Source organism: Peromyscus californicus, unplaced genomic scaffold, assembly GCF_007827085.1.
Source record: "Peromyscus californicus insignis strain IS unplaced genomic scaffold, ASM782708v3 Scaffold_17__1_contigs__length_78620276, whole genome shotgun sequence".
In the NCBI taxonomy this organism is placed as follows: Eukaryota; Metazoa; Chordata; class Mammalia; order Rodentia; family Cricetidae; genus Peromyscus; species Peromyscus californicus.
Genome location: NW_026294469.1, coordinates 1,172,652 through 1,190,754, shown reverse-complemented (window position 1 = coordinate 1,190,754; position 18,103 = coordinate 1,172,652). Strand labels below are relative to the sequence as shown.

The 18,103-nt window shown below is 42.2% G+C and overlaps 1 protein-coding gene across 3 annotated transcripts in view; it reads right to left on the bottom strand.

The window, feature by feature from the left end:
• The window catches only part of Greb1l (GREB1 like retinoic acid receptor coactivator), a 259,135-nt gene that overhangs the window by 57,577 nt on the left and 183,455 nt on the right, over positions 1–18,103 (bottom strand). For all 3 annotated transcript variants that reach the window (XM_052741511.1, XM_052741513.1, XM_052741512.1), the window contains 8 exons: positions 16,593–16,709; positions 15,512–15,631; positions 14,322–14,459; positions 12,351–12,536; positions 8,422–8,748; positions 7,042–7,170; positions 6,348–6,482; positions 1,825–2,022 (listed from right to left, as the gene is read on the bottom strand). In XM_052741511.1, the coding sequence (XP_052597471.1) occupies positions 1,825–2,022; positions 6,348–6,482; positions 7,042–7,170; positions 8,422–8,748; positions 12,351–12,536; positions 14,322–14,459; positions 15,512–15,631; positions 16,593–16,709 (1,350 nt within the window). The remainder of the gene's footprint in view (positions 1–1,824; positions 2,023–6,347; positions 6,483–7,041; positions 7,171–8,421; positions 8,749–12,350; positions 12,537–14,321; positions 14,460–15,511; positions 15,632–16,592; positions 16,710–18,103) is intronic.

Genomic DNA, 18,103 nt, shown 5'->3' with positions numbered 1-18,103 from the left:
ATTTGCCGTGAGTTTTCCAGATTTGCCTATGATACGGATCCCCCACCCCAGATTATCAGCCTATAACATTGGTCAGATTCTAGTGTCTTTCTGAAGAACGGCAATCTTAAAATACATGGGAAACCCCCTGAGCTCTGAGCAGAGGGAAGGGAAGGCAGGCTGCTGAGAGGTTATTCCGGGAACGGGCTCTGCAGATGACGCTCACCCAGAATAGGTGCTATGATGTGTTTGCTGAAGCATGACTCAGGATATCAGATCACAAACCAAGGGAGATTGCAAATGCCAAATGGTGTAGTAAACTGCCTACAAGAGCAGTCACTCCCTCCATGTATGGAAGAGAAAAGCCAGGAGGAATAGCAGGTCGGGTTACTTGGTACTATGGAAGCCCATCCATTCCCCACAGTGGAGGGGGAGGACAGAAAACAGAGTGACCTGAGCTGAGGGAGCTTCTGGGACAGCCATCAAGGAAGACTTCCCTTCTTCCTTTGCTTGTTTCCAAAGGTCAGCGTGGCTTGGCATTCAGAGATTTAAAGGCTAAAGAGCAGATTGTGCTGAGGCCTCCTGAAGCTGTGGACAACACTTCCCATGTGTCAGGGAGACAGGCAAAAACCTACTGTTCGTTCACCTGGCCCCTGGAGCTTGAAAGGGAAGATTTCATAATGCTGCCATGCTGCTCAAAGTGTGATCCTTTGACCAACAGCACCCAGGAGGTTGGGCAAAATACAGTCTGGGGGCTCCTAAACTATGGGGAAAGGGAATCTACATTTTAAAAGATTCCCTGGAAATCTGTATAAAGTTTGGCAGACACTGTCTATTGGTGTGGAATCCATAAGCTGCATTTTTAGAACTTTGAATTCATTCAATTTTCTGTTTTCAAATACAATAAAAATAAAATTCTTTAATGTGGCAAAAAGATTAATCTTCCATCTAAAATCTGTGTCTTTCCCCTGGATAAAATAATCAGAAGGAATTTGACACTTAAATTTTTCTTTTTAAACCTGGTTTGTGCCAGGCAGTGGTGGTAGCTCAAGGCCAGCCTGGTCCGCAGAGCAAGTGCCAGGACAGTCAGGGGTACACAGAAAAAACTCTGTTTCAAAAAACCAAAACCCAACCAAACAACCAAAGAAACCCCCCACCAAAAACAAAACAAAACAAAAACAAACAAACAAACAAACAAACAAACAAACAAACAAAAAAACCCTGGCTTATAGAAAAGCCAGCATTTTCTTAGCTATCCTAATTTTCTAAATTCTTTATAGCTTTTTATAATTCTAGGCAAATTTTATTTTCATGAAGAGATATATCTACCATAGACTAAAAATTTTGTTTTCTACCATTTCCATGTTCTAGAGGGAAATGTTTCCTTGTATTTGGTCTCTAAGTTCTTGGAAATAATTTTAACTTGACTTCTTGTTGCTGATGTGGAAGGTGATATTCTGGTGTCTGCTTTGAAAATGCACTGGCAACCTGATAAATGTTGGAGAACTCACCTCAGAAACGACCTGCCTGGGCATAGGAAGAATTCAAGTGGTGTTGCCCAGCATCCCAACAGGCTAGGCTTCCCTCAACAGTGAATGACCAGATTGCGGTCCCATGCATGACATCACAAACTTACAGCATCTGGCAAGCACACACATCAATTTAGCCTTGGCCTCCAAGGGGAAGGTCTGGGAGAAAGCTTACAGATAAATTATATATTCCTTCAAGTGCTTTTATTACGAAAGAATGTTTTAAATGTCTTCTAAACCTTTAGACTAAGTGAGAGGAAGGCTGAAGGCTCTAATGCTGGGATTAACAGAAACTCACGGAAAAGTTCACTCTCACCTGATTGTCGGACCCTTTGGAGCGTTTGCTGGACCAGAACCTCTGATCGTGGGACAATGATAATGAAGTCCACTTTGCTAAAGTGGCCCAGGTCCAGGCTCTGGCTGCCACTGTCCGCGATTGTACACACCTGGGACAAGAGTCTTCTGGCAACTGTGAGCTGTGGTTGATAAATTTGGAAGGTTTCGTTATCTACATCTAAAATTAAAAAAAGTTATAAGAACAATATTAATTTAGTTCTTTGACAGGCATTATGAATCCATATGAAGATGTAAAACACAAGGAAGAAGCGATTCTCATGACCAAGAATTTTCATTGAATATGGAGCTTTATGAATTTGCCTATGTCCCCCACAAAACCTTACTGAGAAGATATGTTAAAGAATTGGATATGACAGTTTTACAAATGAATTACTTAAAAACTGGTGGATTATCTTACAACCCTTTTCCTAATAGTGGAGACAGACCACACTGTCACAGCTGGACCAGGACTCAGCTACAGAAAGGCAGTATTCAGTTCTTTAGGATTCTCAGCACTGCCCAGTGCTCGAGCCCAGGCCTGTCTAGGGAGGGAGGCAATGGTGTAGCTACAATACTTCAGGATTCCATTAAGTTTTTCTGGATGATACCACAGTAAACATTCCTTCTTCAGCAAGTCAGCTGCAATATGGCCTGAAATCCCCTCTCTGTGACGAGACAACATGAACCAGAGACACAACCTTCACCTTTCTTCCTTTTCAGCTTGACTTTGCCAGCACTTGTGACCTGGCAGGCCTAGGAGGTGTGGTTACTGCCAGTGCTGATGCCAGGACTATCCAGAGACCTGCCTTGTGACACAGCCAGCTGGCCTCCCCATAGGTGACGCACTGCACTGTCCAGACACTCTTTATTACAAGTTCTTACCAAGCCATCCCTCCCTGTCCATGTCCCCCTCCCGACAGACAACAAAAGACCCAAGTGTAGTCAGCAAACTGCCCGGGCAGGCAACTGCCCCGCCTTCTTGAAAGGGTTGCTCCTTATCGGGGTCATGTGCTGGCAGTTTGACTGAAACATCACAGGGCCTAACTAACCAGTGCTAATTAAAGTTGTCTAAACTCAACTGTGGTGTAGCTGAGGCAGCCAGTACTCACAATACCCTAGCTACGCTGGACACTGGCTGCAAGTGACCCTTGATATGAGGTCTCCTTGCTGACACAAAGAACAGACTGACAGAGCTTAATACTGTGAGTCTGAACAGCACAGCTGGGAGAACAGCTCAGTGGTAGGGCACACCACGTACACCTTACACACTCCAGATGTGTAAGGACCTGAGTTTGATCCCCAGCACCAGAAAAGAAAAAGTAATACTAGCACAAATAAATTTTTTAGTTATGCATATGAGTGTTTTGTCTGCATGCATATCTGTGTACTATGTGCATGCCTAGTACCCAAGCAGGCCAGAAGAACACACTGGATCCCCTGGAGCTGATGTTATAGATATTTTGAAGTAGCTATGTGGGTGTTGGGAATTGAACTGGGGTCCTCTGGCAGAGCAGCCAGTGCTCCTAACCATTGAGTCATCTCTCCAGCCCCTATATAATTGTTTTTCCTTTTTACCCACCAATGAAGGGGCTGAAGAGATGGCTCAGTGGTTAAGAGTAAACATTGCTCTTGCAGAGGACCAGAGTTTGGTTCCCAGCACCCATATCTTACAACTTTGGGGGATCCAATAACTCTTCTGATCTCTGTGAGTATCTGAACATACCTGGCTTACATTCACATAAACACACATATACACCTAAGTAAAATTAAAAATAAAAAAATAGTACCAATGAAACATACCTATCTTCCAACATAAATAGGTTATTCATTCATTCCTCAGTTCACAGGCTGGCTGGCTGGGAACCAAATGTATATATAGATTTGTATGTATAATTTAACTTAGCAAATTCTGAATTTTGATGAAATATAAAACACTTATCCAAGGAGCATGTCTTTGTAAAATTTTTATTATAATTTTAGTGTTTGTGCATGTGTGTGCATGTGTGCCACAGCCATGCAAGTGGAGGTCATAGGGCACTTGCATGAGTTGGTTTTCTCTTTCTGTCATGTGACCCCTGGGGTCTGAACTCAGGTCATCAGGCTTGGTGGTAGTTGCCTTTACCCATGGAGCCATCTTGCTGGCTTCAGGCAGCATTTCTATTTATTTATTTATTTATTTATTTATTTGTTTATTTATTTATTTATTTATTTATCTGTCTATCTATCTATCTATCTATCTATTTGATTATTTAATTATTTTATTTATTTTTTTGAGACAGGGTCTTACTATGTAGCCCTGGCTGTTCTGGAACTCACTCTGTAGACCAGGCTGGCCTTGAACTCACAGATATCCACCTGCCTCTGCCTCCCAAGTGCCGGGATTAAAGGTGTGCACCACCATGCCTGGTTGACATTTCTTCTTAAATTAAAAAAATATTTTTAAAAAATGTGTATAGTGTTGTGGTTACATGTATGTGCCGGGTTCCCTCGAGGCCAGAGGAGGTGTTGGATCCCCTGGGACTAGAGTTATAGATGGTTATGAGCTGCAGTATGCATGCTGGAATGAAACCTTGGTCCTTTGAAAATCAGTCAGTGCTTTTAACTGCTTAGCCATCTCTCCAGCAACATTTCTTTTCTTTTTTTCTTTTTCTTTTTTTTTTTTAATGCCAAATGTTTATTGAAGAAGGGAAGAGGTCTTAAATACAGGCTTACAGCACAATGGGAGAACCCCAGAGGGCAGAAATTCGCTGCAGATGTTTTACAATCTTGCATCTAAGATGTTAATGCCCATTATGCAGGATACACAGACAAGGAACTTTCCTTAAGCGTTCAGGAGGGTGGAACCCGGCAGGGAATTAGCATAGGGAAGATACCAAGGTCAAGATCAGCAAGCAAGGCAACAGTTACCCCAAACAGGGGCCAGGTCCCCCTTTTACTAAAAAATGAGCTTCTGACTTAGGTTGCATGGGACATCAGCAGGTCACCTTACCCGTCATGGAGACGCCTGCCCAGGCCACACAGGCGCTGCTCTGTCTTAGGTTGGTGAGCGCCCCCCAGGTATTACCCGTCTCTGAATACTCATTATCATACAGGCTCAATCGTGTGTGAGCTGCAGAGTTAACTGCTGCCAAAGATCTCAAAGTGGTGCTGGGCTTACAATCTGTGTGTTCAACACAGAAAAGACCAACAGAGGTCCTATCCCACCCATAGCCAGTAGGCTAAAGGCAACTGAGCCATTCCCTTCCTTAACGAGCCTTACCAGCAACATTTCTTAAACAGGGAACCAAGAATGTACTTGGAGATCTATATGCATTCTGGGAATCAAGGAATAATTAATTAATTATTATTACATGTGTATGCATAATGTGTGGTGTGCGGGGGTGCATGTGTGGAGGTCAAAGGAGTTGCTTCTCTTCTTCCCCCTTTACATGGTTTTGGGATCTAACTCAGGTCACTGGCTTGGGCTGAAAGCAGCCTTTACCTGCTGAGCAAATTCTAAACTTATTAACAATGTTAAACAGTTAATACAAACCACTTTAGACGCAATGAATGATTGCTGTATTACCAAATATTGCCCGGAAGTCAGGACACTGTGGCCCATATTCACATTTGCTTTTACAAGAAGGTGATGTCAAGCCCTGCTGCTACCTTCATTGCCTGAGTGATCCCCTACATAAACAATGCTTTCCTACCCAGAGGAGGTCAAATGGCCATCATTAGCAGCTTATGTCGGGGGTATGCTTCTTTTCTGTTTGTTTTCCTACTCTGTCTGATGATACCCCTGTGAACTGGGGAAGGAATTTTTAATACCAAGGAGCATAGTCTAATAATCTCCTTCCTCCTGCCTGGCCTCCTGCCCACCACTGACTCTTGTAGCACAGATGATGTGAGGTGACATTGTTCTGTCTGCCTGGAAGGCCACATACTCCCTGAGACTGCAGAGTTTTACAAATCAGGGCGGAAGGGAAAAGTGAGACAGAGTCCTGCATAGCCTGCAGTCTACATAATGAGTTTGAGGCCAGCTTGGGCTAATGAAATCCCATCTCAAAAAATATATATAATAAAATAAAACTGAGGATTCCTAGAATTATTCTATACAAAAAGAGGAACTTCGTCTGAGTTCCAGGACAGCCAGAGCTACACAGAAAACCTTGTCTTGAAAAACCAAAAAATAGATAAAGAAAGCTGGAAAATACCCATACACATAAAATTAATTAATTAATTAAAAATTTAAAAAAAGAGGAACTTCCTGACTCAAAAAGATATCAAATTTAAGGCCAGCCTGTGCAGATGAACAGGAATCTCTCAAGGAGAAGACTCCAAAGAGAAGACCACACAGCCGGGCACTGTCAGTCTGAACTCAGTGTATGTGTAGACAACAATAAAAGCCTGTTGTAGCCTATGGCTGAGGACACCTCAAAACCCTGAGCTGTTGTTGTTTTTAAGCTTCTACAACATCTGTCTCAAGGGTTGATTCCTTCCTTCGGCCTCAGGCCACATTACCCGGGTTTTGTGTGGGGATCATAGCAGCAGCCTCCTGAGGTGACACACACTCCTTAAGGTCACCATTGAAAGGGGTGACCACACTGTCTCCTCTTCTTTGTTGCATTTTTTCTAGCAGCTTGTCCAGGTCATCGCCTATGTCAAAAGACAGTGGATTTAAGAAGGTTATAATGAGCGACATGCGGAGTGGTTCTTATCAGTGTCAGATGAGACAGTGGAGCTGGGTTCTCATCAAGATTTATAAGTTGGCCTGCAATTATGTCAGAATTCCTACCTGGCTGTCTCTCTGGCCAGTGTGTCTCTGCAGTAAAAGATATTCTTGATGGCATCCACCACCCCTGTGGGTACATGCTTACAACCAGCATACCTTCAACACTGGCTCTCTTCTGGTTGCCATCATGTACAAAAGCAGGCAGAATAGACCTGCTCTGTTTCTATCTGACATATGAAAAAACTTGGATCCAGGGAGAGAGAGAGCAAACAGGCCGAGGTCAGCAGCAAAGTCACAGCTGAGCCAGTCTCTAATCCTAGTATGCTCGTGCCTTCCTCTGGACCTCACATGGCATTAACCATTCCAAATGAAAGCTCAGCCACCAAACTTAAGCCCCACCTTCATCCCCGACAGGCTAAGATTTAAATTCAGACAATCATGCAACTGGAGCTGGCAGGGAGGCCCAATCTTACAACTACTTACCTAATGAGGTGGTTTTGAAATGCGATGCCAGGAAACTGACCTTTCCTGTGATAAGCTCATAACTAATTTCCTTCAAAAACTCACTTGTGGTAAGCATGCTCTCTGCCAGAGCCCGGGACTGGTGCTGACCTGAAGGACAGAAGAACAGGGTGATGACTCATGTCTGGAGCTAATGCTTGCTGCAACGTTGACTACGCTAGCTACAGAAATGACAGAGGTCTAAAGCTACAGGGGACATGACATGTCCAAAGGTGTATCTGAAACATCAGTTTGAAGATTGTCTATAGCAACAACAACAACCAACAACAAAATGTTTGTAATATGATGCCAAGTGACTAAGAGGAAATGGTATGTTTTATGATTGTAATTGTAAAAATGTATACATGCATATATTTAAAGGCCAGAGAAGTCCATGAGAAATGTAACTGTGTGTTTACATGGTTGTTCTAAGCAGTGACCTTAAAAACAAACTTATGTGGAACTATTTTTAGAATTAAAAATATGAATGACCACACAGTCAGGAAAAGCTTTCTAGAACCCTGACATAGAAGGACGGGCAGACAGTTTGGCCAGTGCACGTTTGTGAGTGGGGATGGGATTTGATCTCTATGGCAGGAAGTAGTGAGAGCCATTCAGTGAAGAAAGGAGAAATAAAAGTCTGAGTGCTGATGGTTATGAGGGATGGCACCTTGTCAGAGAATCAACACAGAGCATATTTTATCATTTCTCTACTTTCTTGAGGTTTACTGGGCTTTTCAGTGTGGAGAGCTCCTGGCAAATGTGACTGGCTGGCATAGGAACTTGCAAAATCTTTACAATTTATCTTTTTTTAATTTTATTTTTATTTATCTGTTTTTATTTTTAGTTATTTGTTTGTGTTGTGTGTGTGTTTATGTGTTTATGTACCACAAATGCATGCAGGATCCTGAAAATCAGACTAGGGTGCTGGATTCCCCCCACCCCCGAACTGGAGATCCAGACAGTTGTGAGCTGCCATGTGGGTGGGTGCTGGGAATTAAACCCAGATCCTCTGCAAGAACAGCCAGTGCTTTTAACTACGGAGCCATCTCTCGAGCCCCAACACTTGCAAAACCTTTTAAGGATGGAAGTCACATGAGATGAGGGAATCTGTTTCAAGAGTTAGCTTTAAAAGAATGTCTCCAGAACCAGGTGCTGGGATACCAGCCACACTGAGGGCTTTAACACCTGATCTGAGAAAGACAGGGAACTTAAAAGTGTGGGGGGAGAAGAAACCCAACCACGGCCATCAGCCAGAGAATAATCATGTGGATGCTGGAAACACCCACTTGCCCCTTTTCAAACACAGATGACAGATGCATTCATCAAACAAGTGACAAGATCAAGCCCCACCCCACTCACCTAATACCACCACACAGAATTCATTTCCTCTGACTTTAGATGCACAAATTGCTACAACATAGTCCGGGAGCCTCTGATAGTGTTTGACTTCACTGAGAAGCCTTAGAGTTTCTGAGATGCCCTCTGCCAGAGAGTTTTGGGTCACGATCACATGAACCATGTCTTGAGATACACTGGCAGCTAGCCTAGCAAGCCAGGGGAGCTGTCCCGGTGACACAGGTGTACAGGGGGCACCCATCTGCAGGGTTCGCTCTCTCACAGCAAATTCCTGCATCGCTCTCAGCATGATTTGCTCAAATTCTTCCCTGAGAGGTATCTGGTCAGGACCTATATTAACGACAATTACAACTAGAATTTAGACAATCAGAAAAGAGAGAAAACACATAGCACCTAGCATCCAAAACTTTCTCTAAACCTGCATTCCAACTAGCAAGTACATGCTTTTATCTGGCAGTGGTCCCAAGTGACAGCTTATACTAACCACCTACGATTAGAAAATTCCCTTCTCACTGCTCCCTGGCTTCAATTCAAAACTCAGGCTCTGTTCTCCTATACTCCAGTGCTGCCCTCTTTCAAGGAGGGTACACTAAGGTACAAGACCGATCCTGTTGCACGTCCTGGAAGGCAATCACTTCCCAGCCTTGGCTTTATGGATTCTGATAATGACTAATAAAATGAGCCAATGCATTGGTATATAATCAATTTTAGGTTCATTCATTTTTCATTTTATGCATAGACACTTTAAAAATATCTTAATGTATTGTCTTCACTTAATTTTTAACATTATCCATAAGAAAATTAATTGATTTTCCCAATTTACATGTTACACAGCCTCCAATTCTCCCCTGTCCTCTGGATTGGTAAATATGACATCTGGCCTCTTTCCCCAGCCATAGTTGAGCTAAACTCACACTGATGAACTGTGGCCCTGGAATTAGAGAGATTTTGTTTCTTATGGTCTTTAGAAACTTAACCAGTCTTTAGAACAAACTCAGCAGGCACCCAAGTGGCACAGATTAACTAAGATTTCTACCTTTAGTTTAGATGAAAACCTAGGAGTATATTGACTTGATCTACTCTTTTTCCCCTTGTGTGAATCAGAGACTTGAGACTCGAGGGCTCTTGCCAGCAGGAGCAGACTCTTCAGTAGCTGTGATCTGAGGTTAAGCACTATCTCTAGCCCCAGGCTACAGCACAGAGGTAAGAGTGGACCTCTGTATGGAAGGCAATTTGGGAGAGTCAGAAACTATCCCTCCCTCTGATGGCAGTTAAGTGGTCTCCTGGACCTGCTCATCTTTTCTGGAAACTAAGAAAATAAGGGGCTTTATTATTTTTTTAAAGACAAGTAGGGTTATACAAAATACAACATAAAAAAAGAACACATTCCCAAAAAAAAAAATAAGTAATTTATAATGGAGGAGCCACTTTTTCAGGACTGTTTGAGGGTCAGAAAGAATGCAAACCTCATAGATAGGTGCTTGGTTTCTGTACATAGAAACAATAAGAAAACAGTAATGCTTACATTAAGTTTCTTTCTGGAGCTAGAGGCATAGCCTGGCACTTTCTATAGCTTGGGACATGAGTGAGGCTCTGGGTTTGATCCTCAGGACTACACCCATCCAGCCTAAAACACTGGTTTCTCACATCCTTCCCACCTCTACCCCTTGCTAGGTAGTAGTGAACGGTGGGATTTGGGGCTTTGTTTCTAAATCAGTTGGGAGTCACTCAACCTCTGATTTTCATTCAGCTTTAATGAATTAGAATCATGATGTGTGGTCACCACATTCATACTGTGTAGTGAGCTCGAAGTGGCTGAGTTTGTACTACCAAATGAAGGGAAGGTGGCCATTCTTTATAACTTTCTTCTGCCAGAGCACACCACAAATGAAAAGCCCTGTCTGCATTTCCTAGTGTCTTCTATTGAAAACCTGAAAGGCTCAGTGGTCCAGTTTATAGCTGTGAGAGACCCGGGGCAGACCAGGAGCCAGCAACACATTCTCTTGAGACATACAATGAATTCATGCAAAGGCGTCTGGGGAAAATAAAGTGGCACAGCATATTCCCAGCATTCTTTGTAATCTTAAAACTCGTTTGTAAGGTTTGGATTGGATTACTGTTTAAGAAACAAAAAGTGGGAGGACACGAACTCGGGTTCAGACAAGAGAGGATCTCTTAGAACACTACGCGTTCTCCACTTCTCATCACTCAGTCCTGACTGCATTCTAGGAGCCTTTTCTCCACTTCTTCCAAGCACAGTAATGGTAATTTTCCCCCGGAGAGCTATCTCCAGAGCATCAGCTCTGATGGCTCTTCAGATGGAACCACCACAATAGGAAGGGACATTATCTACTTCAAAAGGTTTTTCAGCTTGTGAAATAACTGAAAAAAAAATTTAAGTGACTATCATAGAAAGGCCCTGTCTTTCTGAAGAATCTTGTTTTTCTTTTTCCCTGTCAGTGCTCAGAGAAACCAAGTATTAAAGCTGTTATTTTAGAAGGTCTGGATAATTTTTTTAAATGTCTATAATCTATGCATATGTGAAAATATTCTTGTTGCTTCTCAAACTTAGAGGGACAGAACATTTTTTTTAAAGCACACCAGAACAACCTGTTGGGGGACAGAGAAGTCCCAACACACAGACCTAGGTGAAAGGAAGGAGGGAGGGAAGGAAAGAGGGAGGGAGAGAAGAGGGAGGGAGGGACAAGCTATTTACACTATATACCAACAGTCCTAATGACTGGAAGTAAAATTCTGGAGAGAATTGATCCTGAAGAGCAAAAAAGAATCTTGTTTAATTAATCAGAAATCTCTAAGTTAAGAGGTTTTTAATAACTTGAAAGAAGATATTTTATTTTTTGTCCTGTGGTTTAATGATTAACTAGGACCCTGGTTTTCTTGGAAGGTTATTAAGGTTGAAAAGAAAAGATAGAATGGCTTGCCTGCCTGCCTTACTGAAGCACTGCCCTCTGAAGCTCTGTTCTCACTGGCTTTGGGAGTATCGAAGGTATGCTTTCTGGTCTTGGAAGATAGTCCACAGTCCAAAATATGGAGATTTAAATTTACGACATCAAAGGAGCCAGAACAAGGTGATTTTTTATAACTTTTTTACTTACCAACAAGAACAGTTTTCAAGTTACAGATTTACCATGAAAGCAGGTTCCATGGAAAATGAGGTTTAAAAAGACCCTTGTCAGAATAGTGCCCACATCAGGGTAGAGCCCCTATCAAGGAGCCTCCTGGGAAATTAAGGGTCCTTGCCCATATTGCTACATGATACTGGAAAGGCTATATCTGGCTTGCTGAAAATTTTGCTTTTTAAATACTATCTCAGTATTAAATACTATCTCAGTATTTTTATGGTTTCTTAACACCACAGTACTTTGTAACATTAAGAAAAAACCTCATGAATACATATAAAATTTTTTTATATGAAAATTTGCACCTCAAACATTTTCCAAAGCAAATCAGTGGTGTGAAATCCCAGAGAGAATGTGTAATTAGGCTGAGTATTTGATGGCTCATTGCAGTTTGCAAAATAAAGGACATTTCAATGTAAATGCTGCTGAGCCACCACAGTGTTGTTAGGACACCTGCCTGTACTCACTGTAGGTTCAGAGGAAGTGAAGGGTTCATGACCTTTGCATCCCTCTTACCCTAGGCCTTCCTTCGCAAAAGGGATAGGGAGCATCATGAACTGGACACTAGGGGGAGCAATTTGTCTCTTTTATAACACAAGTGTGGAGAAAAGGGAAAGGCAAAGCTAGAGTGAGGAAAGGGAAGTCAGAAGTCTGGGCAGAATGAGAAAAACTTAGAGACAAAAGAAAGAAAATATGAGCCAGGCAGGCAGATTAATTGAAAAAAGGACACAATACATTCCAAAAAAAACAGTGTAAAGGGTTCCTAGCCCATGACTCTGGAGAACAACTTACCTAAGCGTACAAGATACTGTGTAGTCAGAAGGATCATGTTTTCCACACTCAGGAGCTGGGTGCTAGTCAACCCTAATTGCCCTAGATCTTTGTTTTCCAACTGTGGAATCTTGTAGCAATTCACCAGCAGAGGACTCACAACAATGTCACCAACATTTCCATAGAAATAGGGTAAAGTGCCATAGCCTGCCCCAAAAGAAACAGTCAGTAAGCATTTCTGAGTTCAGTCAGGCACACCAGCTCAGTGAGACTCAAGGATGCTCAGAAACCCTCTGCCCTCTGAGATGGCCACCTTAGGGAACTCACCTGCATGATACACGCTCTATAGAAACTGAAGGGAACCCTCCAGTTGTACCACGGTTCTGCCACAGAGCGTCAATGTGATGATAAATAGTTCCTGATCAACTTTCTTTTCAGATGAGAGAAAAAACTATGGTAGCATTTCACTTCCCCAGTGTTCTGGGAGGTGGGGGAAGTTAGGCTAAACTCATCAGTCAACCCATAGTCTCCTAACCGGTAGCAAATGCTTGGAGATTTCTCACTTGTTTTACCATATTAGTGTTTTGGGATTTTTTTTTCTTCAGATTTTTATGTGTATAAGTATTTGCCTGAATGTATGTCTGTGCATCATGTGTGTGTCTGGTGTCCATAGAGTTCAGAAGAGGGTATTGGATCCCCTGAAACTGGAGCTAAGGACGGTTGTGAGCCATCACATGGGTGCTGGGATCTGACCCTGGGTTCTCTGCAAGAGCAGCAAGTGCTCTCAACAACTCATCTATCACTTTAGCCCCTGTACTGGTGTTTTTTGTTAGTTTTTCTGAATGCCAGGGATGCTTCAAAGTACCTTATATAGTACAGAAGTATGTTGAAAAGGTACCCTGCTTTGGTGGTGCAGTAAAGAGAATCATTCTTCTCTATGAGACTTCCTTTCGAGACAGGGTCCCACTAAGTGGCTCTGGATAGAACTCAATATATAGACCAGGTTAGCCTTGAACTCACAGAGACCTCCCATGTTGGGACTAAGGGCATGTGCCACCACACCTGGGTCTCTGTGAGACTTTCTAAAAGCCAAGTGTCAAAGGAACAAAGGCCCCCACATTCCTCATCTTTCCAAGGCTTAGCTGCATTATGCTGATGCTAAGAACCTCCTGAGCCATCGGAATTTAAACCACTGGGATTCCCCCAATACCACCAGACCCAAGATCAGTGGATAGGGTGACCTGATAAGCTTGAAGTAAAAACACCCAAGTCAACAGAGTCAGGCCACCACAGGAGCAGATAATGACTCACGTTAACACACCCTGCCTGCTTTATCACAGAAAGAAAACAGGCAGTCTCCCTCTGGTCTAGACCTGCCTGTCTCTGAGGCCTTCAGATACGAGTATGAAAGGTATTCAATTAGTTGGAGAATGAAAGAGTTGGAATCCTAGAATTCAGACCCCTAAATACCCTCATACTTTCACTGGCAGTCAGCAGCCTGGAGGACTGACTCACAGAGACCGCCGCCCCAGGGCATGCCTGGTGTGCTGGAGTGAGGTCTGTGAGCTGGCTTAGTTTGTTTCTTTGCTTTGAGGATTGGCTTCCTGTCTGCCCCTTCCTCAACCTGTCCACTTTGAGCAGGCTTCGGCACACAGCTTGAATCTCAGCGTCTGAAAGTTTTCTAAGACCCTTTTAGACAGAGGTCAACCCTCTCTCCCAAGACTTGTTGAAACTCCTGGCTGTGAACCTCTGCCAGCTCTCATATGCCAATGTGTCATGTTATCCAAGTGTGTAGTAACTGTTTTTCCTGACTCCCCGCTGGAGAGATTCTCAAGGGTGAGAACATTATTCCCAGCTTCAAACCACATGCTTAACACCATGTGAAGGGACTGGCCAAGGGAGGCTGATACAATCAATAAAGACAAACACACATATTCATGAGTGTCCAGGGGCTGGAGAAGGAGTCTAGATGATAGAATTCCTCTCCCTTACCTATCAGGATCACTGGTCTAACTCCTGAGTTACTCAGCAGGTTTTCAGGAACAATCACAGTTTCTCCTGCAGGGACAGGCCGAGGCTGGAGAATTCCAGTTAGCGGGGTCTGTGGAACTGGGGTAGATAAGAGGGGCTCTGGAAAGAAAAAAGTTGTTTGACAAAGATTAGGCATGGGGGCTAACTGGAAAACTTCAGGAGCCAATGCAGTTTTAATACTTTAGAAGTTATAGAATATACTTTATGTGTATAAGTATTTTGCCTGAATGTATGTCTGTGCATCATGTGTGTGTCTGGTGTCCAGTAATTTACTGTGTGTGGTTTCTTTTTCATTAACATACAAATTACAGAAAATTAGAAGAAAAACAGGTAAGAAAACAAATCATCCACAATCATTTCAATGTGGATAATGACCACAGAGAATTCTGGTGGCTTCTTTTAAGCAATCTTTTGAATTTAGCTTTGTATTTCATATTTACCATGCCCTAGTGACCAAAGGTGTGGTTTTCCATTACATAAAGCTGAAAACAGAAACATGTGACAGAGATACTCATTATTAATCATTTCCATCTGGAAGCAACTGTGGTAACATATTGCCATAGCTCTTTGTATACATGAGATTTCTATCAGTCTTTAGAACTATTTAAGCAAATTAAAAAGTGTGTAAAGACCCCTGTGTAGTTCTTGGGGTTGGAGCACTTGTTACTGTCAACTTAGTAGAACAGGTAGACAAATGTTTGAACACTTAGCTGTGGACACCTTCGGACACAGTCTGGACAGTATGAGGAAGAGGCAGGTAACTCTTCGTAGCATAGCTACAGACTAAACCATGAAGCCAAAGTAATCAAGAAGTGTTATACAGAGAACACATCACAGAAGGCCCACCCTGACCCACTGCTGACAAAGCAAGTCCCTGTGGTGGTTCTTAGCTTCAGGCCCTATGCAACAAATGACTCATCAATTATGACTTATCAATGATTAAAACTAGGATCAGTTGTAATAGTACACGAACTTATAGGGAGGACCACATTATGGAGACAAAATATGAGCTACTATCAATACCCTTACATAATACTGCTAATCACAATGATTGATTGAGGGCGTTTGTCTTCAAAGGATAAGGGCAGGAGCAGAACTTTTCTCGCTAATTAAAGAGAAACGTTTAAACACAACTTCAGTCAAACTCTCACCAGTTCTTGAAAGAGGACGAACTGTAGGAACAGGTACAACTAGAGCAGGCTGGGAGACAGGCGACCCAGGGTACCATCCCCGGTGGCGTTTCTTTGGTGGGCCAGAAATGAACATGTTAGCTGAAAACAAAAAGGAAAACAGCTTTGTCCTCAGCAGTGGGTAAGAAAGAATACCAGGGGATCACAGGGCCTTTCCTTTGATCTAGTCCGAGGGTCTGAGTCGCTGTCCTATGTGCGATGACAGAGTTAGAGAAAGTCACACTATCAATCCGACACCACATGAACAATTGTAACCACATACTGTTTTACACTTGACAATTTTAAACAGATTATTTAATTTGATTCTATTGACGTCTCTGTTAAGTTATGGGACAAATCTACCTGGTAAACGGAGAAAAATCCGTGTCATATAAATCTCGTGTCATATAAATCTTTTCAAATAGAGTTCTGTACTTTGGTAAGTAACAGACAGATGTGAGTTTTCAAGATTCTTCACTATAATTTTTATTAAATACTGATTTCCCATTTAGGTTTAACCACATAGAATCACCAAGACATTTAACAGTTACTGTTAACATCAATCATAAACTTTCAAAATGTTGTGTTTTAAGCAAAGGGAAGGCTCTACAGTATGTGTTCAGATAATTAATTGTTCAAAAATCTGTAGCACTGGGCTAAAGGGATGGTTCAGTTGGTAAAGTGCCACACAAACATGAAATCTGAGAACAATCTTCAGAATCCATGTAAAAAAGCCAAGCACAGAGGCACATGTCTTTAAAATCACTGCTGTGCAGACAGGAGGATCCTCGGGATTACTGAATAGCCAGTCTACCCAGTCTATGGACTCTGGGTTCAGTAAGAGACCCTGTTTCAAAGAATAATGTGTAGAGCTATGGGAGAAGACAACTAATATAGACCTCTGGTCTCCACACACAAGTACATATGCACATAGCCCTCATCTCTATCTGTCTCTCTCTCTCTCTCTCTCTCTCTCTCTCTCTCTCTCTCTCTCTCTCTCTCTCTCTCACACACACACACACACACACACACACACACACACACACACACACACACACTGCACCTTGGTCTATGGATGTGTAGCTAGGTCTTGGTGACAAAGAGTAGTTCCCAGGGCGGGATGGAGTGGAACTGGATGTGCCAATCTTCCCTCCATGGCTAGTGGTCCCATTTGCTGCTTCTGTAGAACAGAAAAGCAGCAGTTCAGAACAGAGGTTTGGAGGACACTGTGAAGCAGCAGACATCTGGTAAACATCATACTTGAGGATTCAGGGAAACTTCATAGATGGGACTCAGCCTAGTTACATAAAACCAACTACAACTATCAGAGTAATTACCTTCATTAAACTTAACTGTCAGGCATGTCAGTGACTAGAATAAATTAAAAAAGTAGAAGTACCCAGGAATAATTTACCCTAAGAAATCTTTTAGAATTCTTTTTGAAGAAGTCTTTGGAGATAGTAGGTAAATAAAAGGGAAAACGTAATAGAAGTTTAACTCTACTTCACAGAAAATTTCAAGCATACAAAAGGAGAGAGCAGTGCAATGCATATTTATATACCCACTGCCAGGTCCCGCATTTATCTCATGCAGTCTGTCTTGCTCATCATACTCTGACCTGCTTTCCCAGCACAGATGCACAGTGTTCTGGTTGGTCAGAAGCAACCGAACCATCTATACTTTCATTGATAAGCACTTCTACAGATATTGCTAAAAGAACTTTTAAAATATATTTGCAATAGAATTATTATACTTAAAATCAACAGCGATTAATAATTTAATATCAAATGTCCCACAAGTATTCTAAATTTTCTCAGTTACCTCAGAAATAGCTTAAAGAAATGGCTTGTTCAAACTGGAATTGAAAAAAGAACTATATGTTTGAACTTAGGAGGCATATGCTTTAGGCTTTTTTTTAATACAAGATTTACTTTTATTATTTTTAATTTGTGTGTGTGTGTGTGTGTGTGTGTGTGTGTGTGTGTGTGTGTGTGTGTTCCTGCATGTAGTGCTTATGTCCAAAGAGAGGTTAGATACCCTGGGGCTGAAGTTACAGGCAGTTGTGAGCCACCCGATGTGGGTGCTGGGAACTGAACTCAGGTCCTCTGAAAAAAGTAGTACAGTCTCTTAACCACTGAGTCATTTCTCCAGCCATTTTAGGTTTCCTTTAATCTAAAAAAAGTAATTTCTTTTCTTTTAAAAAATATTTCTTGTGATTATTTTTTCTTTTGAAAAATCTTGAAGAATTTGCTGACTCAATGTTCCTAGTATCATTGAACATCCCTATGTCCACTGTATTTCCAATGAACTAATTGTTAGAGGCCTGGTCAAATTCTCTCTCTCTCTCTCTCTCTCTCTCTCTCTCTCTCTCTCTCTCTTTGGCAAAAGAATCTCAAAGACATCTATAAATATTCACCAGGAGGCAGAGAGGATGTTAGGTTGTGAGGATGTGGAAGGTTTCTCTCTTCTGAGGATGTTAGGTATGATTAGTGGGGATTCATAATTTGTCAGCCTCTTTTTCTTTTTAAAATTTCATTTTTAGGGTCCAGGTGCAGTGGAACTCTCCTTTAATCC